General features: G+C 31.3%; 2 protein-coding genes across 9 annotated transcripts; both read left to right on the top strand.

The window, feature by feature from the left end:
• Positions 1-1624: 1624 nt before the first annotated feature.
• LOC107903422 (DNA topoisomerase 1 alpha) lies at positions 1625-8133 on the top strand. Of its 8 annotated transcripts, none has more exons than XM_016829465.2 (17): positions 1628-1837; positions 2452-2560; positions 2699-3927; positions 4054-4248; positions 4402-4482; positions 4579-4638; positions 4753-4847; positions 4964-5120; positions 5203-5328; positions 5887-5967; positions 6151-6241; positions 6325-6458; positions 6759-6827; positions 6923-7012; positions 7266-7369; positions 7461-7629; positions 7706-8133. In XM_016829465.2, the coding sequence occupies exons 3-17, from the start codon at positions 2743-2745 to the stop codon at positions 7772-7774; spliced, it is 2706 nt and encodes a 901-aa protein (XP_016684954.1). In that variant the 5' UTR covers positions 1628-1837; positions 2452-2560; positions 2699-2742; the 3' UTR covers positions 7775-8133. The 8 variants fall into 8 exon arrangements, with proteins under 8 accessions (XP_016684956.1, XP_016684954.1, XP_016684952.1 ...); XM_016829470.2 differs by having other exon boundaries at positions 1642-1837; positions 2503-2560; positions 2729-3927; XM_016829466.2 differs by having other exon boundaries at positions 1642-1837; positions 2503-2560.
• A 4801-nt stretch (positions 8134-12934) lies between these two features.
• On the top strand, positions 12935-15369 carry LOC107902895 (syntaxin-51). The gene is made up of 5 exons (XM_016829001.2): positions 12935-13312; positions 14158-14360; positions 14429-14529; positions 14620-14664; positions 15103-15369. Exons 1-5 carry the CDS (start codon positions 13098-13100, stop codon positions 15232-15234), a joined length of 696 nt encoding a protein of 231 aa, XP_016684490.1. The 5' UTR covers positions 12935-13097; the 3' UTR covers positions 15235-15369.
• Positions 15370-22597: the final 7228 nt, after the last annotated feature.

Below are 22597 nucleotides of genomic sequence, written 5' to 3'. Positions count from 1 at the left end.
TCAAGCGGTTAGATCCTTTCGGTGGTCTAGGATATAAGGAAAAGAAAACTCCATCTTGTATTTAGACAACTCTTTGTGAGCCTAAACTTCAGCATTGGTGAAGTCAGAAAATTTTTTTGAGTTGAAATTAAATTATATATTTTTATGATAATAAAAATTAAAGTTTATTATTTTAATAGTTTATATTTTTATAATTTTTAAAGAATTAAATCAATTTTTTATTAATTTTGAGGGTCAACGTGTAGTTTTATTATTAAAATTTTATAAATTATAAATAGATTTAAATAAAAAAATTTTATTTTAGAGAAATCGAGAATCCTGTCAATCCACCTGAATTTTTCATCCATCATTGTTTCAATTTTGACTTTATATACACAAATCCAATAGTTGAACACGAAGCTTTCTTTTGGTAATCAACCATGGAAATGGCAGAAGGATATTAATTTAATTTGAAAATTTTTAAAATATTTTTATTTTTTAATAAAAACAATACTATTATTTATTTATTGAATATTAATTTAGTTGAGAAATGACTAAAATCTTATTATGAGTGTATTTTTATCTTTTTATATAAAATATATAAATCTAGAAAACTATTTACGCATGGGAGAAATATGGTATGAAACTGTGATTTCACATAATCTCTATTACTTTTCATTAGGAGAATGACAAATCAAATTTTTTTCTCCTAAATTTCGGCTTTTTCCTCTTGAAAAATATTCAAATTCAACTAAAAATTGCTAATACAAATCACGAGGAAAAACATGACATTTCTCATTTTCCTATTAGAAAGGGATATGGATGACATGGAATCACAGTTTAACCCTTCATTTAATTTCTTTTCTCTTTTAGTTCTTAAAATTGTATTTTTTACCAAATCACCCCAAAATGGATAGAATAGTTAAAATTGGCATAATAGTAACTTCAACCCTCAACATTTATGCATTGTTTCAATTCCAAAAAATATAACCCTCAACATTTACACATTGTGTAATTTAATCTTCTTATTCTTTTTTATTCTTTTTTTTTTCACCTAAAAAGCTAAAAAAATTATCAACTAAATTTGATTGAAACTATACAAAAAAAAAATGAAAAACCCAAAAATCCCAAGATAGTAATTTTGATATTTTCTCATTATTTTAAAATCAACCCTTGACGTCACAAAGAAAAATAAAACCGCAAAAAAAAAAAACACAACTTAATTGCACAATGTGTATATGTTGAGGGTTAAATTTTTTAGAATCAAGACTAAATTGACATAATTTATAAATGTTAAAGGTTAAGTTGCTATTATGCTAATTTTTAAACCTACCACCGTTAGCTCATTGATAGGGACAAAAGATAAAATTGAAAAGCTGAGTGACTATATTGTAACTTTCGTAATTCGGTAATCAAAAAAGAAATTTCCTAATAATTGAGTGGCTGGAAAAATTACTAGTGGTTTGGTGATTATCAGTGTAGTTTACCGTATTTATATTAATTACATACATAAAAATACATCAAATAAAAAAGTAAAAATAAAAATTTAAAATCATATGGGCACAAGGCCCATAATATCCCCAAAGAGGCCCAAGGCCCAAGGCCCATTGAGCTACCTTTTGTTCTCCTACCAAAACTGCACAACTTTGTCTATATGTTAAACTTTATCGGTTGAAGTTTAACACACAGCTCAGAATCTGAGAAAAAAGAAAAAGAAAAAAATACAAAGAAAAAATTTCCATTTTTTTTATTTAAAAAACCGCTGATAAATAGAAGAACTAAGAAATCAAAAGAAATAAAGCAAGGGTTGAATCGATCTACACTCTCTTATCAAAGCTTTGATCTTTTTGTTTTAAAGGTAACCCTTTTTCCCCCATTAATTTCAGCACCCTTCTTTTTGTTTTGGCCTCCCATAAAATTTTCATGTTTAGGGTTTTCTTCCACTCAAAATTGGGAACTTTTTTTTTGTTTTGTTAATCTTCTTTTTTTCTTATTGCTTCAATGTTTTAAATTCGATAATTTTCTCTTGGGTTAGGTTATATACCTTAGCTCACTGTTTTGGAATTTTTTTTGGGTTAAGTTTTTTAAGCAAAAACCTCTGTTTTATTTAGGGGGAAAGGAGCAAAGATTATAAGCTTCAATCGGTCCATTGTTATTGCTTAGGTTTATCATTGCTTGAAGCTTTTTGCCTAATTTTTTGGCATTGTAAGTTAGGTTGAACTTAGAAGGTTATTAGTTTGCTCTTATTGGTGACTATTTGCATGTGTATGCATATGGGTTTGGAGGAAAACGCCTTTTTCATTTGTGGATTCTTTTATTATTGGTCTTATTATTAGGTTGCCTTTTGAATTTGGGGTGTTTGGAGTAATGGGTGTTCTGTATCTAATGGAATTTGTTTGGAATTCTTGTTTGTTTTGCTGGTCATTCCTCGAGCTTACGCCATTATTGTTAGCCATTTAATTTCATTGCTAGGATGATTTAACGCCGGGGGGATGGTTTTTTGTATGTGGATATGCATGGTAGGCTTTGTTCATTTGTGGGGATTCTGACGGTTCTTCGAGTTATTGGGTTGGCATTTTAGGTATGTTGCATAATTGGTTTAGCAATTAAGCTTGTACAGTAATTATAATCTGTTCAATTAATTTATTGTCAATTTATAAGGGTTTTAGATGTAAAGTATGTTTTATTGCCAAAGTAATTGGAATTCTGTTTTAATCAGATATTTGATTTGATATACATGCCAACACAGTTTGTGGTTGGATAATGGCTGTTGAGGCTCCTTCCAAACATGTTTATGACTATGATGATGAGGATGACGATGGGCCCGTAGTTTTCAAGAGGAGTAATACCTCGTCCTCTAAGCAAAATCAGTTAAACTCAGAAGTAAAGAAGGCATCATCTCAAAGGTCTGATGGACAGTCTGGGAGACAGGCCTCCAGTTTACAATCTCCTAATGGTCAAAATTCCGTTGCCCGGACCAACAAGTCAATCCTGCCGTCTAAGTCACCTCCCACCAGATCACCTATTTTGAGCCCGAAATCATCTAATTCATCCGCCAAGGCATCACCAGTGAGGTCACCAGTGGTTAGTTCTAAGGCATCGACTTCATTAAGTGATCAGTCAAAACAAGCATTGAAGCAGAATAAGTTTACTGCTGTCAAGGAAGAGAAAAGCCTGATTAAATGTACTGATGAAACAAACAGCGATGACGACGACGATGACTCAAAACCTTTGAGTGCAAGGCTTAAGGGGATCTCAAGCCAGGGCAATAAAGGGGTGAGCACTTCAACTCCTGCCCAGTCACAGCGATTGGTACCAAAAATTGAGGTAAAAGGATCTGCTGAAGATCCAGATGATGATGCTCCTTTGTCTGCGAGGTTCAGCATGAAGTCCAATACTGGGACATCGAGCAGTAAGCCGTATGGATCTCATGAGAAGAAACCTCTGCCTTCTAAAATTCAGCAGAATGGTTCTATCATGAAGGACAAGCAGCAAAAGTGTTCCGTGTTATCAGATAAGAGACCTCTTGATAAAGGCAATTCATCAGATCAGTCTTATGCTAAGAAGCCAAAGATTTCAGATACTCCTACAACGATGAAAACCAAGCAAGTTACTGTGAAAGCAGAAAAAGATGATGAAGATGATCATATTCCAATTTCCCAACGGATAAAAAAGTCGGTTTCATCAGTCAGTAAAACATCATCCGTGAAGCAAAAGGCAACCAAGGTTGTATCTTCATCATTTAAAAAGATAAATAAGTCGAAGAAAGATATGAAAAAATCTAAATATAGCAAGTCAACAAAGCTGTCGCCTAGTTCTGGTGATGGACAGAAAAAATGGAGTACCTTGGTTCACAATGGTGTCATATTCCCTCCTCCATACAAGCCTCATGGGGTTAAGATGCTATATGATGGGCAACCAGTGGATCTAACTCCTGAACAAGAGGAGGTCTCTTTTTCACTCTCTAAATATATTTGATGTTTATATGTCAATTCTGTTTTCGTGTGTTTTCGTGAGGACCAATGTCTGCAAGATTTTTAGTGGATATTTTAATGTGATCTTTCCATTCTGCAGGTGGCAACAATGTTTGCGGTAATGCAAGAGACCGATTACATGAGTAAACCACAGTTCAAGAAGAATTTCTGGGAGGATTGGAGTAAATTACTGGGTAGAAACCATGTCATTAAGAGCTTGGACAAATGTGATTTCACTCCAATCTATGAGTGGCATTTGCAGGAGAAAGAGAAGAAGAAACAAATGAGTTCTGAAGTAAGTTGGTTGTAAATAATTTTTGGCTTCAATATACTATAGCTTTTTCTATGACATCTATCTTAGAACCTAGATATCTGTTCTCGTATTATTCCTTCAAAGTAAATTCTATCTTAAGGTTTTACAATCATTAAGGATGGTTACTGTTTGTAGGAGAAGAAGGCTTTGAAAGAAGAAAAGTTGAAGCAGGAGGAAAAGTATATGTGGGCTATTGTAGATGGTGTCAAAGAGAAGGTGAAGATTTAGCTTCAATGTAGAATTTGATTTATCCCATTTAAAACTACTTTCTTTTCTTCTGGATTTAATTCAGATGATTGTTTTTAACTGCAGGTAGGAAATTTCAGAGTTGAACCACCTGGACTTTTCCGAGGTCGAGGAGAGCATCCCAAGGTATTGATGACATGTGTGACAACTTTAATGTCGCAAAAAACTCTATGCTTTAGTCGCATAGTTCCATTTATAGGATTCTTATATGACGCTCTTTCTATTTATTGTTGCTTTCAGATGGGAAAGTTGAAAAGACGTATTCGTCCATGTGACATTACCATTAATATCGGAAAGGATGCCCCAATTCCAGAATGTCCAATCCCTGGTGAAAGGTTAAGACTTAAGAGACAAGAAGAGCATTTATTTTCTATAATATACATAAAGATTGAAGGTTATTTTCAATCTAATGATCTTAACTTTGAGATTTCTTTTTTTGTCTGACTGGCAGATGGAAAGATATAAAACATGACAATACTGTTACATGGTTAGCTTTCTGGAATGATCCCATTAATCCAAAAGAATTCAAATATGTATTTTTGGCTGCTAGCAGTTCTTTGAAAGGGCAAAGTGACAAGGAGAAATATGAGAAAGCAAGGCTGCTGAAGGTAATAAGCAATAGGATGGTGCTTTTAGTTTTTATTTAGTTAACCCTATATAAATAAATGGATGTTTGCACTTTAAATGCAGGACTATATCAAGAACATCAGAGCAGCATATACGAAGGATTTTACAGCGAAAGATGTTACAAAGAGGCAAATAGCAGTTGCTACCTATCTAATTGACAAATTAGCTCTTAGGGCGGGTAATGAGAAGGTATATCATGTTTACCATGGATAATCTAATTTGTGTTTCTTTTTACTTGTGCAAGTGCGTTAACATCTCTTTGTACATTAATTGTGTGGGTAGGATTGAATTCAATGGAGGAAATAAAATGTCCGAGCTGATGTAGTTTATTAGGCTTTTTGTGTTAGTCAGGTATTATATTTGGTGGTCCTATGTGCATTCTATTGATGTTTATGGAAAATGTTAGTGGCTGCTCCTAGTAATAGCAGAAGGGCAGAAAGGCTAAAGGGTAAAGGGTTAAAGTTGATTGCATCTTCCACTGAATCATTTTGAACTATTGCTTTTCTATTTTTTTTTAGTTCTTTTTGGTCTCCTTCTCTCTTGACCTTTTAACTCTTTCAACTTCATGTAGTAGTCTTTACTTAGGTCTTGTTTTATCTTTTAGGTTGAAAGATATTGATAACCAATATATAATCTATGTTTGTCTTGAAAGTTGCTGGGTCCTATTAACTTTTAGTTACGAAGAAAACTTTCAGACAACCCTCTTTTTTTTGGGGTATTCCTTATGTTATGGTTGGCCATTTGCAGGATGATGATGAAGCTGATACCGTTGGTTGTTGCACGCTTAAAGTAGGAAATGTGGAATGTATTCCTCCAAATAAATTGAAGGTAAGGTTGGAATATGCTCCGAGAAAAGATAGTATTTCTTTGGTAACTGTTAGAATGGGCCTATTTTTTCTGGGAATTTGCCTGTTAAAACTCGTTAGTTTTGTTGAATTCTGTGGAAGCCAAGTCATTTATCTGCTAGCTGAGACTGTTGTCAACATTTTTGTCCTTGTTTTATTCATTCAGTTTGACTTCCTCGGTAAAGATTCGATCCAATACGTGAACACGGTAGAGGTTGAGCTTCCTGTATACAAGGCAATTGGACAGTTTCAAACTAGTAAGTTGTTGACTACCTGTGACTAGAATTGAGACATATATGATATGACTTAAGCCAAAGGGTGTGATCTCTCTTTTATGCAGGGAAAAGCAAAAGTGATGATCTTTTTGATGAGCTTGATACGAGTAAACTAAATGCTCATTTGAAGGAACTCATGCCTGGTCTTACAGCGAAAGTCTTCCGTACCTATAATGCTTCCATTACATTGGACGATATGGTATGTCAACCTATGCATGACCTGCATGCATTTTACTCTAATATTGTTTGTGTGCATACCCTAGTTGCAAGTCATCAATAAGTGTATGAGACAAATATATTGGACTGTAACGATTACAATTATATATAAAATATATTTAGGAGAACTTTCAATGTAGTGAGTAACAAGATTAGGAGTGTCAATACTGTGCATGGAAATTTGCTTTTTGCAGTGTCTGTACTTGTGTGATATGGTTGGATTAATTTTTTAAAAGAAAGTTTTAGCTTCATGCTTATTTAGATTTTCTTTTCTTCAATGCAGTTAAATCAAGAAACCGAAGATGGTGATGTAGCAGAAAAAGTAGTAATTTATCAGCGTGCAAACAAGGAGGTAAGGACTGTTTCTGGCTAGATGCTGAGCTGATGAAGTTATCTATTTTCTGCTTAACTTTCTTGTATCTAGAAGTTTGATTGTTTTTCCTGCAGGTTGCAATCATTTGTAATCATCAGCGCAGTATCTCAAAATCTCATAGTGCGCAAATGTCAAGGCTGACCGAGAAAATAACAGAACTCAAGGTAATAACTCTCGCTAGAAATTTTCTTGGAAAACAATAGATGTGTCCGGCACAAGTATGTTGAATTTTCTAAGCTTTTACATGTATTCGGAGGATCATATCCCTGCACCCTTTTATGAATATATGTTGGGTTCAAACATGGGTACTTGAAGAAAATGTAGAGTCGAAGCAACATAGTCACTTTGGCTTTTCCTTACAATTTGGTGCTTTTCCATCCCATATCTATCAGACTGACCTTTTTTTGTTGCTTGTAGGGTGTTCTAAAAGAGCTAAAAACTGATTTGGACAGGGCTAAGAAAGGGAAGCCGCCATTGAAGGATGCTGATGGGAAGCAGAAGAGGAACTTGACCCCTGAAGCGTAATATAGCTTGTTCCCTTTTCTTTTTCTTAAAGGCTTCCATGCAAATTTTACAATCGAACTTCTTTTTATGGATTCATTTTCGATGCAGGATAGAGAAAAAGATAGCTCAAACAAATGTAAAGATTGAGAAGATGGAACGGGACATGCAGACTAAAGAGGATCTAAAAACTGTAGCACTGGGCACATCCAAAATCAATTACCTTGACCCTCGAATCACGGTTGCATGGTGCAAGCGGCATGAAGTTCCCATCGAGAAGGTAAAACCATGTTTGTTATAATTATCAGAATGACACACATTATTCAATTTCTTGATTGTATGATGTTGTTTCACAGATATTCAACAAGTCACTTCTGGCAAAGTTTGCTTGGGCAATGGATGTGGATCCGGATTTCAGATTCTAATAATCCGTAACGAGAACCAGGTTGGCGCCATTAAATTCTTACTCCGACCTACCAGTCCCCAGGAAAAAAAAAGGGGGGGAGAAAGGAACAACCAAAACTCCCCTCTTTGTTGAAATGATGATCCATTTTTCCATATGTTTTTTTTTTGTCGGGTTTAGAGGGAAAAATTCATGTTATATGTCGATCTAATCTAATCAAAGGGCTGGTTGGCCCATTTCTTTTATCCATCCCTGTTGCTAAAGAAATTGTTTGCTTTTTCAACATTCCCTACTAACTGTTAAATGTCGAACTGGATATACATTCAACAATGTTTCATAAACAGAGTTAAATTTTATACATTTGCTCCCTTTTTCTTCTTACCACTTTTATCATGTTCAATTCCTGGTGTAAAAGAGACCAGTTATCAAATTTTGTACTGTTAGGCAAGTTTTATTGACTTCACTGATGGTACACATGGAGTGGGATTTTTAAATTAAAAAAAAGAAAAAAAAGGGGGTTTTAATTGGGGACTGGAAATTGGTTAAGGTATCGGGAAAAACAAAAAAACATGAAGTATACATCATCGATTGTTATGCAAGCTTTCCATACTTAAAAATTTAATGTTTTAATCAGTATTTTTAAGGAGTTGAAAGGTTTGATGGTTAAATTTTAGAAGGTCAAATTTAGTTAAAGAAAAAGTAAGGGTCGAATTGATAAATGTGTAATTGTTAAAGACTAAATTTGTCATCATGCGTTTTAACATTCAATCAAATGTAAAGTTTGAAACTAATAATAACAACAACAACAACATATATGTAATATGTACGAAATTAAAATTAAAAAAATTAGTTTAAAGTGTGAGTAAAATGATTTTTTTTGAGTTGATATCGAGTAAATTTGTGACACTAACTCAATCAATAATATTAATAATATATACAAATAATGTGAATGAAAAAAATTGTGCAATTACATCGAAATATATAAAAATATAAAAATAAAACTTTGGTTAAAATAGTAAAATGAGATAATATAAATGTTAGTGGTATACAGTTCAAACTCAATATTTATAAACTTTTTAGGAATTTTTCTTTAAATAAATAAAAAGACAAAAGTATCATTATAACGATATAACTTATTTAAAATATGTAAGACTATTTTAATAATTTTCTTAATTAAATTAATACCAAATTAACTCATGACACTAACCCAATCACACACTTAAATAATATACATTACCATGAAAAAACAAGCTTCAGAAATCCAATAAGAATCCACCCCAAGAAAGACAAAGGTGAACCCATCTTGCTTTTTAAAATAGTTAGAAAAGAAAATTAATGAGATTATATAAAAGGCAAACTACCTATTTAGTCCTCTGAGTTTATTTGTATTTTTATCTTGGTCACTTATTTTAAAATTTTATTATTTGTTATTCATGTTTGATAAGTTGTCAATTTTAGTCACTCTACCATTAAAATGAGTTTTATCACTAGATGGAATGCTGACGTTGCCTGTTATAATAACAAAATTAGCCCTCAATGTTTACCCATTTTAATTAATTTACTCCTAATTAAAAAAATACAACAAATTTGACCCTTAGTATTTACACATTATACCAATTTGGTCATGATTCTAAAAATTAAAAAATATAATTAAATTTAAAAATCTTATAATACATAAAAATTTAAAATATATATATAAAATACTCAAAAAATTATAAAAAAATAGGCGTTAGCCCCTTAGCAGCACCATGAAAGGTCCCCTCTTTCTTTCTTTCTTTCTTTAAATTCCTTTTTATAATTTTTTTTATTGTGTGAATTTTGCGCCTTCGCTTTCTACTTGTGGTTTTATAAATTATGTCTTATGAGCAGAGATGCAAAGGTATTGCAAGAGAAGTTGGCCAATAAGGTGGCACAGGCTACGGCTGGAGGGAACCATCAGAGTAAAAACAAGATATAACAGTGGTAGGAGTATGAGATGATTTTAGACTCCAGGATAAGAAGATAGTGTTATTATTATATTAATTGGATTGGAAAAATCAAGTCTTTTTGTCAAAAAAAGAAAGATAAAAATAGAGGTGATCATGGGCCGGGCCTAGAAAAAATTTCAGCCCGCTTCCTATGCCCGGGCCTGGCCCGGCCCAAAAAATGGGCATACAATTTTATCCAGGCCCGACCCGGGGAAAAATATTAAGCCCGAGTCCGGCTTGGCCTGGCCCGTTTTTAAAAGATTAAATTAATTTTTTTATCATTTGAGGGGCAAAATGTAATTTTACCATTACTATTTTAAAATTTTATAAATTATAAAGAGTTAAAAAAAGAATTTTTATTTTTATTTTAGAGTATTTCTAAATTTTAAAATAAAAAAATAAATTTCAAAATATACGGGCTTAGGGAAATGGGAAATGGGAAATGGGGAGGGGAAATGAGAAATTTGTTTTTTTTAAAAAAATATATATTTATTATATTCGGGCCCGGGCCAAAAAAATTTTGCCCGAGGCCCGGCCGATTTTCTAAACGGGCCTCGTTTTTTTCCCAAACTCATATTTTGGGCCTATATTTTTACCTAAACTCTCTAATATTTCAGGCGGACCGCTGGGCCAGACCAACCAGCCAGGCCCATGATCACCTCTAATAAATAAGTAAATAAAAATAAAATAGAAAAATCCAGATTCTAAATGAATAGATTCAAATTTGAAAAAGAGTCGAGCATTTCGAATGGTGTGCTGACACAGATAAAGTCAAGAAAAACCTCTGAAATTATTTCAATATTGGACCTTGGACATATAATAGTTTCGAATCAAATCTCTTTAGAAAGAAGATCTTTTGTCTCATTGCAGCCTACTTCAGAGATTCTAACTATTTTATGCTAGAAATTTTATATAACCAGTGTATCATCTGGTATGTTTTCATCACCATTCTTTCAAACTTTTTGATAAATTTTATTTTTATTTTTATATTTCTTTCTAGAAAAATAATATATATATATTTCAAATATATTGGCAATCAGGAATCTCAAGACAAAACCAAAGCTATGATCTTCCTCCGTCGTCATCTTGAAGGCAGAATATTTGAACATAAAAGATCCACTTGAATTGTAGAAGGCAGAATATTTGAACATAAAAGATCCACTTGAATTGTAGAATGATTTGAAAGAAAGATATGACCATAAAAAAAGGTAAACCTTCCTAAAGTTTGTTATGATTGGATGCACCTCAAATTGCAAGATTTCAAATTAGTGAGTATAACTTTGAATTATTCAAATAACCTCTCAATTAAATTTGTGTGGATAGAAAATTACTGATACAGATTTATTAAAGAAAACTTTCTCAACCTTTCACACTTCTAATATGCTCTTGCAACAACAATATCATGAAAAGGATTTTAAGAAATAGTTTGAATTAATCTCATACCTTTAGGTGGTTGAACAAAATAATGAGTTGTTGATGAAAAACCACGAAAGTCATCCCACTAGTTCTGCTCCATCCCTAGAAATGAATGTGGCAGTACATAGGGATTTTTGAGCATGTGTATGTATATATATGAATATGTACATGTGTGAAAATGAAAACATGCTATGAACAACAATATAATTTTTACCTTAGTAAGATTGGTAGAACAGTTAGGAAATTATGTACAATTGGCATGCCATAGGAATTAGTGCGCGCTTTGGTTTGACAATGTGATGCCTTATGAAATAGCACTTCGGTGCACCTTAGATTGTTATGTGTTTGGTGTGTTAGTTTATATGCACAATTAGTGCAATACATATGGTGTGATCGGTTGGAATCTCGAGTATCCATGTCCTATTCCACTAGAGTAGGGCTAAGTGTTTATAAGTGTTGATAAATGAACTTATAGAAATGGTATATGCTAAAATGTCTATAAATAAAGTGACTTGATTAAAATGTGAAAAGAATGAAAAATTGGGTATAAGTGGAATTAAATGTGAGCAAATTTAAGAATTACAAGTTAAAAACAATTAAATAAGAATTTGATATTGAAATGATTAGTGAAGAGCAAGCAAACCTATTATGACTCTAATGAAATAGATAAGCATGTGGGGATAAGTGGTATATGTGCATAATGTAATTGGTAGAACTAATGACTAGGTGACCCAAGTGATTGATCAATAAAAGAATGAAAAACCTAGCTAATGGTAAACTCCTCTAGTGTATGAAGTGACTAATTAGTTGAAATTGTGCTTAAGAACTTTGACCCTAAGTGATATAAACAAACTTAGATTCAATACTTAAAAATAAAAGCTCAACACTAATATGAGATAAGGATTAAGTAGGAAATTTTCGAGTGTAATTACTAAGCTCTTTGAGCTTAATGCGTTAGTTGTTTAAATGTGTAGGTGGAAAGCTTTTCTAAGAAGCTTAAGATTGTATCTTGGGAGGGTTGCATCATCGACTCGGTTTAAGGGTTGTAAATTGAGGATTTGTATTTGCTTCTTAGTATTTTGACATTTATACAAAGGCTTAGGCTAGTCTTAGTAATTATGAGTATATTGGCTTGTATAACCATGGACATTTGAAACTATTTTGATATTTTAAGTTAATCTTTGGTTCTTGATTCGAGTTGAATATTTGTATGACTTAAAATTGAATTTAAATAAGATTAGATTATCTTTTAAAATTGATTTGAATCTTGTCAATACGATATAATAATTTTTGGAGTTGATTTGGAGTGTTTTTAGCTAATTTTTGCTCCAGCAAACTCAAGTTCCAGAACATGAATTTTTTAATAAAGAATATCAATCTTTGATTTAACGTACATTGACTAATTTTCCTACTTTTTGAATAAATGAGATAAAATATAATCTGACTTCCAATAGAGGAACCTACTTTTACCTATTTTCGGAATATCCTTGTGATAATTAAGCACATTGGGTTCATAATCTTAAGTTTCGAATTTTTTTATAATATCTAATCTAAAACTAATAATTAAACACCTAAAATTATTTAATTGAAAAAAGAAATGGAACAAACTTTAGAAAAAAAAAAAAGAAAGAAAAGAAAGCAAATAATTCCTGGACTGGCCTTTTGTTAATGTCGCCATGGCCTCTGTCGCTTAGCATTCGTTTCATTCCCCAAATCAACATTCCAAATTTCAATTAAAGAAAAATTAGCTAATCTCAATCATTTTCTAACATTTTTATGGTATGAGTTTTTTTGAAACTTTTCATTTCTTAATGGGTTTTCAATCAAGTGCTTTTTTTGTTAAATTTTAAAGCTAAAAATGTAGCTTAAGTCAGTTCTTATCTGTTCTTCTTTATTATTATTAGATATAGGTCCTTAAGAATCAGTCTATTGATTTGGTTATTGTTATTGTTTAAGGTTTTAATGGCATCTCCTTCACATACATGGATAAAAGAATACAATGATGCAATAAAAATTGCAGATGATATCAATGGCATGATATCCGGCAAGGGTTCCTTGCCTTCGTCCGGACCGGAAACACAGCGTCACGCTTCAGCTATTCGAAGGAAGATTACGATCTTAGGGACTCGACTCGATGGATTGCAATCCCTCTTGTCTAAACCTACTGGGAAGCCATTGTAAGTCACCTTAGTTGAAGTGAATTGATGTTGGATCTTGTGTTTTTTGATCGTATATATCGTCTAGGGTGTTTATATCACAGGTATACTTCGATGTTCCATCGGGGTACTCGAATGGCCTTTATCATGAACTATAAATTGGCTTTGATGTTGCTTCGATGTTTGATTGCATATTCAAATACGTGTTAACATGAATGATAAGTTGGCTTTGATGTTGGATTAGTGTTTTTCGATCCTATGTCTTGGTAAAAAGGCTTCTCCAGTCCTTTTGAATTTCGGAATTGAGCAAATTGACCTCTCTAAAAAAAATTAAAGCAATTTATCCTTCAATATTTGTGTAAGTGTGTAAATGTTGGGGCCGAATTTATTAGAATTAAGGTCAAAATGAAAAAATATGTAAACATCAAAGGCCAAATTTGTTATTATACCAATCAAAATTATGTACAATTGACAAAAGACATTAACATTGTGCTTAATTGTCCTTGGTTGGTCACTTTCAAAATTAACAGGAATTAAATTTCTCTAATTTTATTGAGAAGCCAATTTGCTCTATTTCAAAATTAAAAAAGATTGGAGAGATCTTTTTACCTATAAGTATTCTAGGGTGTTTATAAGATACAATATTTCGATGTTCGATTTGGGTATTCGAATGACTTTATTGTGAACCATAAACTGGCTTTGCGATATTCGATTACATATTCAAATACAAATTAATATGGATGATAAATTGGCTTTGATGTTGGATTATTGTTTTTTGATCATATATGTCTTCAAGGGTATTTATAAGACACTGGTTCGATAAACCAGTTTTGACTGTTTGTTGATGCTTGATATGTTGGTTACAGAACAGATAAGGAGATGAATCGGCGCAAAGACATGGTCACGAATTTGAGATCAAAATCGAATCAAATGGCTTCGGCATTCAACATGTCGAACTTTGCTAATAGAGACAGCTTACTAGGGCCAGAAACTAAGCCAGATACTATGAGTAGAACAATCGGTTTGGATAACTCCGGCCTTATCGGTCTTCAACGACAAATAATGAAAGGCAAGTTATTTTACTTCATCCTAGCTTTGTGAAATTGCTCCGACTTTTGATACTGAGTTTACGAGCAGAGCAAGATGAGGGTCTCGAGAAGTTGGAGGAAACGCTCGTAAGCACGAAGCACATCGCATTAGCGGTCAGCGAAGAACTTGATCTGCATACCACACTAACTGTATGTTTTTGTATTTTCTCCAATAGTCTTATTGAGAACCTTCAATTCATACTCGATGAACATTACATTATCTTCTGCTCTCTCATGCAGGACGACCTCGGCCAACATGTCGATGTCACCGATTCTCACCTACAGGTAAAACACTTCGCTATTGATAAGTTTTTTTTTTTATCACTCAACCAAATGATCATCCAACTATTTGATTTTTTTTTCTTTTTTGATCATCAACCATTAAATATCTAATGGAAAGATGGCATGACAGCTTTTAAAATTAGCATAATAGCAACTTTAACCTCAACATTATACGTTGCGTCAACGCTTATGCATTGTGTAATTTGATCTCTTTTTTTTTTGTGACCCTTTCACCTAAAAAACTAAAACAAAACAAATCTTCATAAAAAATATACAAAAACATCTTTTCATAGTCGATAACTAAAAAAGAAATTTATTAATAGTTGGGTGACTACCAATATAGTTTACCCTTAGAATTTTCGGATCATTTCTTGCTCGAAACAATTTTGGGTTGTTTAGAGTTTTAATTTTGTATTGTGTTTTTTTTCTTTGTTGTATCAGAGAGTGCAGAAAAACATGGGAATTTTGAACAAGCACATCAATGGTGGATGGTCGTGTATGTGCATGCCTTTAGCTGTCATTGGAATTGTGGTTCTGCTTGTCCTTATATACCTACTCATCAAATACTTGTAAGAGATAATATCACATTTCGTAACGGTACTTTCATAGAATGTTTAATGTGGTACCTGAATTATTAATATGTGTTCTACTATAGTACATGTATTTTTTATAAAATGTCTAATGTAGTATTTGTACTTTGAAAATGTCTAACGTGGTGCGTGAACTATCAATATATGTTTTATTATGGTACTTAATATTAACACCGTTAATGAATTGTTAGACCAACCAATGAAAATTTGACATGTAATTTTTTTAATTCATCAAGTCCGCATTTATAAAATAACATTATGTGAAACACTAAATAAAATAATTAAATTAAATTAAAAAAAAAACTAAACATATGAATAATAAGAAAGAAGTAAATACTAAACTTACATAACCAAAAATATTATATTCTCCATTTAAGCAAATGATCATCTTCTCCAAAGAGTTTTCCTTTTAAAATAATATTTTCAATTGATTTTTAATATCTTTGAAAGTACGGGCTTTTTTTTGTTAACCATATGTTTAGTTATTTGTTTTTTAATTTCATTTAATTATTGTTTTATTTAGTTTTTCACTTTTATATTATCCACGTGGACTTGATAATTAAAAAAAAGGGTTCTATGTGTCAAAATTTCATTAGTTGATTTAGTAATTTTCTATTAGTGTTAATACAAAGTACCAATGGCGGATCCTGGGAGTTGGGACTAGGTTTTTTTTGGGGGGGGGAGGGGACAGGTAAATTTTTCTAAAATTTTAAGGGTTTAATAAGATTTTTTAAAAAAATTAGGGGTCTAATAAAAATTTTTAAAATTTTTGTGAGATTAATGAGAATTTCAAAATTTTAAGAGTGCTTAATTAAGATTTTCAAAAAAAAATTAAAAGGTATAATGAAAATTTTCAAAAATTTTGGGGGCTTAATTGAAATTTTTTAAAAAATTTTCGAACTTTTTTTTTTGTTTTGTTTTTTGCAAGGGTGGCAGGACAGAGAGCCCCCTAAGCCACCATAATAGTCCGTCTTTACCAAGTATCATAATAAACCATATATTAATAGTTTAGGTACCACATTAAATATTTTCAAAGTACATGTACCATAATAATAACACATATTGATAGTTCAAGTACCACATTATATATTTTCGAAGTACTTGTACCACTAGACATTTTATGAAAGTACAGATACCAAAAGTGACATTATCCCTGCTTATAATAATAATATCAAAGTTAAAAGATGCTTTTAGTCCCTATATTTAAAAGGTTAGAAATTAAGTCTTCCGACTTTTTTATTTAAAAATCTCCGTACAATCATTAAACTCGTAAGTATTTTCTGTCAAAATTTAGTAATTTAACATGTTGATTAAGCTAACGGAAACTACAGCCAACATAAATGATTAAACTAAAATTTCTAAATTAAGAAAAAATAACTTTTAAAGTACAGGGACTAAAACTCAAATTCTAAAAACCATTGTTGTTTTATGCATGTCGTGAATGTACGGAATTTGCTTTCAATTATTACTTTCATGCCTGAAAAAAGCTTGTTACTTTCTATTTGGTTTTCTCTGATTTTCTCTTTACATCATTTCATTTCATGCCTTTTAATTAGGTGGTTACGATTGATTTTAGTTGGTATGAATTTGGGTCGGGTCAATTTTAATTTAAAATTTTTTGGGTTATTTCGAGTTTTTATTATATAAAATTTGGGTTATTTTAGGATTAAATTATTTTGGATTTGAGTCGGTGTAAGGTTTTTTTTTCCTTTCATAGTTTAGTTCACTTGATTTGTGTTTTTGGATTGCATCATTTCGAGTTTTATCGTTCGGGTTTGACAATTAATTCAAATCATTTCAAGATCATGTGGATTTGGATTCAACTTACCAGTTTTTTATAATCAAATCGAGTTGAGTTAAGTTTAAATTCAAATTAATTAAGTTGTATTTTTATGATTCTGATATATTGGACATGTTTTATCGATTCAATTTTGCTACTTACTAAAACTTATGTTTCTCAAAATACTTTTTTCAAATTAAAATTTATTAATTATTTAAATTAAGATGTTACTTTTTTTATTCTTTATATATGTTTTACAATCCGTGTTCGAGATTCGTGGATACCCCACACAAGATTGTTATCTCCAACGTTTGAATACGCATTCTCTCCTTGAGAATGTAACATGTCTTGCCACTACGCCAAACACTTGTTGGTATCTAAAATGGATAAAAACACATTTCTCGTCCCTCTCAATTTCTATATTGAATAAATTGGTTCCTCTTAGAAAATTAGAGCAATTTAATCATTATCAATTTTGAAAGGGAGCAACTAAGGACAATTAATCATTGTGTTAATGCTTTCTGTAAATTGTACATAATTTTTATTGATATAATAACAAATTAAGCTCTCGATGTTTATATATTATGTGTAAATGTTAATAGAATATGTAATTGTAGCGGGCTAAATTTGTTAAATCAAGACCAAATTGACAGAATGTGTAAAGTTTGAGAGCTAAATTTGTTATTATGCCAATAAAAATATGTACAATTGATGGAAAATATTGACATTGTGATTAATTGTCCTTAGTTGCTCACTTTTGAAATTAACAAAGATTAAATTGCTTTGATTTTTTTAAAATGAACCAATTTACTTAATATCAAAATTGAGAAAAACTTAACAACTATTTTTTTTAATTATGAAAGGGTAAGCTACATAATTGGCCACTGAACTATGGGCAAATCTTCGTTTTGGTCACTTAACTAAAAAAGATACAATTTGGTCACCCTATTGTTAAATGACACTTTTTAGTTGCTATAATAACAATATTCGTATTCTGTTATTGTATATATATTTTTGCCAATTTACCTCAATTCTATATAAAAATTATAAAAAACACTCAAAATTAATTTAAAAATACAAACTTCTATATAAAAATTCTAGAAAAAAAAATCTCGAATATGTTATTGTTGAAGAACTAATATGTATGGGAAATAAAAAAATTATCATTTCATATAATCCCATAACAAATTAAAAACAGAACAAAATAAAAAAAAGGTTAGATCATTGTACAAGCCCATTTTTCCCGGGGCCCAATATGGTCCAAATAACCAAAATCAAATCAATTACAAACCCAAATGGCCCAAATTACACCCAATATGGTCCAAATAACCAAAACCAAATCAAGTACAAACCCAAATGGCCAAAACCAAAACCAAACCATGGCCGGATAATGGGAGGGGGCTGAAAGGGCTTCCAGTTTTTTTTTTTTTGTAACAGGGGCAGCAAATGAGGGTTTAAAAAAACTTTTGGTTTGAGTAATAAAAACAAAACGGCGCCGTTTCAATTCGGCCCCCCCAGATGCCAAAACGGCGCCGTTTCGAGGGTGGCCGACCCGCGCGCCCGAGTTCGACCCGCTAAGGGTCCGCACGTTCTGGAATAAAATGGGCTATTCACCGTTGTGTTCCTTCCACTTTCGTGAAGCTTTGCAATTGAGTCCTCACTATTTTTTTCTTTTTAATTTCGGGATGTAATTTTTTTTTATTTGCTCCACTTTGGTCCAAGATGGAACGCCGCGCACAGGGCGTGGGAATATTTTCCCAATCAGTCCCTCCTTTAAGCGCGTTCTATTTGGGTCCTTAGTAATTCTTATTTATTTATGGTTTAAACCCCTAGGTTCTAATTCGATTTCAGTATCATCCCTGGTCCATTTAATTTATTTATTTGTTTTTTTATTCCAAAAACTCTTTTATTATTATTATTATTTATCATTTATGGTAAACTGTTTTATATGCTATTTATTTAATTCTCTTAATAAGTTATTCATTTTAAACCATTATATGTACATAATCTTTTAAACTCTTATATATATATTATTTAAAAAAAACTGTTGTATGTCCTTTATTTATTTGTTTTAAACTATTATTATTCACTTTAAGTTTTTATAAACTGTTTATTTGAAGCCTTTTATTATTTATTTTTGAATTGTTCTTGTAAATTATTTATTTTAAATTATTATTTACTTTGAATTGATTTGCATGATATTTTGTTTTGTTTGCTTCGATGGTTAATGTTAGCATTAAAATGATATACATTATGTGCTCTTTTGTTTTTGCATATTTGTCATTCATTATTGTAACATTTTATTCATAAATTGTCATTCTATGTTCTATATAAGCATCCTATCATTCCATCATTTCCAAAATGGTACTTAATGTATTTTATATACACATAATTAGACCTGTCCATGGGCCGGCCCGGTTTTTAAAAAACACAAAAAATCTTTTAAAAATAAAAAAATAAAAAAATATATATTTAAAGTATTTTAAAATTAAAAATTAAAAATATATATTTATTATATTCGGGCTGGGCCAGGCCGGGCCCGGGCTAAAAAAGTTGAGCTCGAGCCCGGCCCATTTTTTAAATGGGCCTCGTTTTTTTACCCAAGCCCATATTTCGGGACTATATTTTTACCCGAACCCTCCCATATTTCGGGCGGGCCGTCCTGCAGGGTCGACCCGCCCGGCCCATGGACAGGTCTACCCATAATAAACCGTTTTATGTTACCCCTAAATAAACAAAATACACATCGTTTAGGTATTGTATTCACAATTATTCAAAAGAGGGAAAAGTTTTAAATTAAGACAATATTTTGTGTTTGGAAATTCGAGAAAAAGTGTCCTAACGTGCTGGGTTTCGATTTCTCGTTTAGCCAAATATCCTTATAAAAAGTCAAGTTTGGTGTCAAATAATTTTCCACACAAAAGAATAAAGAGGAAGAAGACTGCTACAGATTTAACTATCAATTGTCTATTGACTATACTTTTAACTCCACAAAAAAAGACTAAGACTATTCATTGTCTATTGACTATACTTTTAACTCGACAAAAAAAGGCTAAAACTAAGGGTGGGTTTGGATGGGCGATTGAGTGTGGTGCAGTGCGTTTAGCCTATTTTTTGTCTCACGCTACAGTGTTGCTACAGTAACTAATCTCACCGCCACCACTATTTTTACACTAACCACAGATAAACGCACCGCCCATCCAAACTCACCCTAAGACTATCAATTGTCTATTGACTTCACACTTGCTGTTGCTTCCTCCCATCTCTCTCACCCAAACTTGATTTACAAGCAATGGGAATTTTTGGACATTTGGGCCACAATGTACAATACTTCCACACCATTTGCAGTATTGACTACGTTTACTTGAGGGAAAACGAAAGACATGAATGCTGGAAATTTTAACAAGTTTGTACCGTCAATGAAGCTACGTACCTAAAAGCCATTTAGGATACCAATTCCTGTAATTGGATTAATCTCATCGTTGCTGCAATCTTTTGGCAGTGTGATCCAATCTTAAATATGTTACTCTGCAATGCTATTGTAAATGTTACTCTTATATTTGCACACAAAAGAACAAAATTGTGCACTACTTAAAAATTCAAAGCATGTGTGGCCTATATTGATTTATTTTATTGCACAAAATTCAAGGCATGTATGTTGAATAATTTTATCCAAGAAGCATATTTTCCACAAAACTTTAATTGGTTGCCATTAAATATGTCATTTTCTATTAACAGCAAGAAAACTATCCGGTAAACTGCATCTTCTTCTTTAGATGAAATTTTGTAAAAAAATTTTGACATTATCACTTATATGGTCCTTCAATTTTATTTTTTTAAAAAAAGAGTCATTTTAACTCTCCATTTAATATTTCAACTCTTTGTGCTTTTAAATTTGCGTTATTTATCAAATCATCCAAAAATGGATGAAAAAATTAACATTTGTTAACTTTATTGACGAAACATACATATCGATATCATATAAACAATTAATTGATTTTTAAATTTTAAAATTTTAAAAATAAAACATATATTAAAATTTTCGAAGCATTGCAGAAGAATGTCCAATAATTCCAAACAAATTAACGCAACATTTTAGTTTTTGTCTATTGTCCAATAATTTGCGGAACCTTATTAAAATTTCAGATTTCTTTATTAGTTTTCTTTCAATATTTTGTAGGTACATTTGTAGTAATATATTATGCAGATCATAGACTAAATTGCTTTATTAGTTTTCTATTGTTGATCTTTTTTATTATTATTAACACCACTTCCTTTTTACCATATAATTTTTATTCATAAAAATGAAGAGTTGATTTACCAAAAATTTGTATTTCATTTGAACTCCCTAAAGAAAGAAGAAGTGATGAGATTACAAAGTATATTGACTTGCTCTTGCTTCCTTTATATGTATGAATGTGGAATTTGGCATAATGCCAACTTATTTTCCACGCAGAAGAAAATTATACAAAAAATAGAAATATAAAAAATTATAAAATTTTATAAAGTCATAAGAAAATTATATAAAATGTAAATAAATATAAATTTTGTAAAAAAAATTTATAAAAATTATTGTACCAAAAGAAATATTTTATAATTTTTCTATAACTTTCAAACTTTCAAAAGAAATATTATTATTATTATTTGAATCGAGACTAAAATTTCAAAATTCAAAAAGTAAATGGTTTAAAATTGACCAATTCAAAAAATACAATGACTAAAATTGATCAAATTAAGGTATATGGACAAAATCTATCATTTTCGTAAAGTACAGAGACTAATAGCAGAATTTAACCTAAAATTTAATATAAATAAAATCTAAAGTAGAATATATTTTTTGATAACTACAATACATTTATGAGCAAGGAAAAAAAGAAGACTTATAAAGATAAACACAGTAAGACTGAAAAAAACTATGGGGATAATTTACACAAATTCCTTCAAAAACCATAGCTTTTAGAGGTGAAATTTAATCAAAGGAAGAATGAAAGCTCAGGTTTGGGAGTAAATGATAACATACTTCACCAAAAATTTCAAAAAATGATGCTAACAAGTTCCCCGGGTCTGTGTCTTCCTTCCAAGCCTGAGCTAGAACGGTTGATGTCTTTGAAACTCGAAAATATACAAAAATATCTTTTCATAGTCAAGTAACTAAGAAAGAAATTTATTAATAGCTGGGTGACTACTAATATAGTTTACCCTTAAAATTTTCGGATCATTTCTGGCCAGAAAAGTTTTAATTTTGTATTGTGTTTTTTTTTTCTTTGTTGTATCAGAGAGTGCAGAAAAACACGAGAATTCTGAACAAGCACATCAATGGCGGATGGTCGTGTATGTGCATGCCTTTAGCTGTCATTGGAATTGTCGTTCTGGTTGTCCTTATATACCTATTCATCAAATACTTGTAAGAGATAATTTCACATTTCGTAACGGTACTTTCATAGAATGTTTAATGTGGTACTTGAATTATTAATATGTACGTTCTATCATAGTACATGTACTTTTTATAAAATGTCTAATGTAGTATTTGTACTTTAAAAATGTCTAATGTGGTACGTGAACTATC

Source organism: Gossypium hirsutum, chromosome D05 (assembly GCF_007990345.1).
Source record: "Gossypium hirsutum isolate 1008001.06 chromosome D05, Gossypium_hirsutum_v2.1, whole genome shotgun sequence".
Lineage (NCBI taxonomy): Eukaryota > Viridiplantae > Streptophyta > Magnoliopsida > Malvales > Malvaceae > Gossypium > Gossypium hirsutum.
Note: the sequence above shows the minus strand (reverse complement) of the source record. Positions and strands in the feature narration are given on the sequence as shown.

What these genes read in the sequence shown, in the direction of transcription:
- LOC107903422 (XM_016829467.2), top strand. Translation starts at nt 2,743, where the DNA reads ATGGCTGTTGAGGCTCCTTCCAAACATGTTTATGACTATGATGATGAG. An exon ending in GTCGAGGAGAGCATCCCAAG is followed by an intron (nt 4,639 to 4,752) that starts GTATTGATGACA and finishes TGTTGCTTTCAG; the next exon opens with ATGGGAAAGTTGAAAAGACG. An exon ending in TGTCCAATCCCTGGTGAAAG is followed by an intron (nt 4,848 to 4,963) that starts GTTAAGACTTAA and finishes TCTGACTGGCAG; the next exon opens with ATGGAAAGATATAAAACATG.
- LOC107902895 (XM_016829001.2), top strand. Translation starts at nt 13,098, where the DNA reads ATGGCATCTCCTTCACATACATGGATAAAAGAATACAATGATGCAATA. An exon ending in AAACCTACTGGGAAGCCATT is followed by an intron (nt 13,313 to 14,157) that starts GTAAGTCACCTT and finishes TGTTGGTTACAG; the next exon opens with AACAGATAAGGAGATGAATC. An exon ending in ATCTGCATACCACACTAACT is followed by an intron (nt 14,530 to 14,619) that starts GTATGTTTTTGT and finishes TCTCTCATGCAG; the next exon opens with GACGACCTCGGCCAACATGT.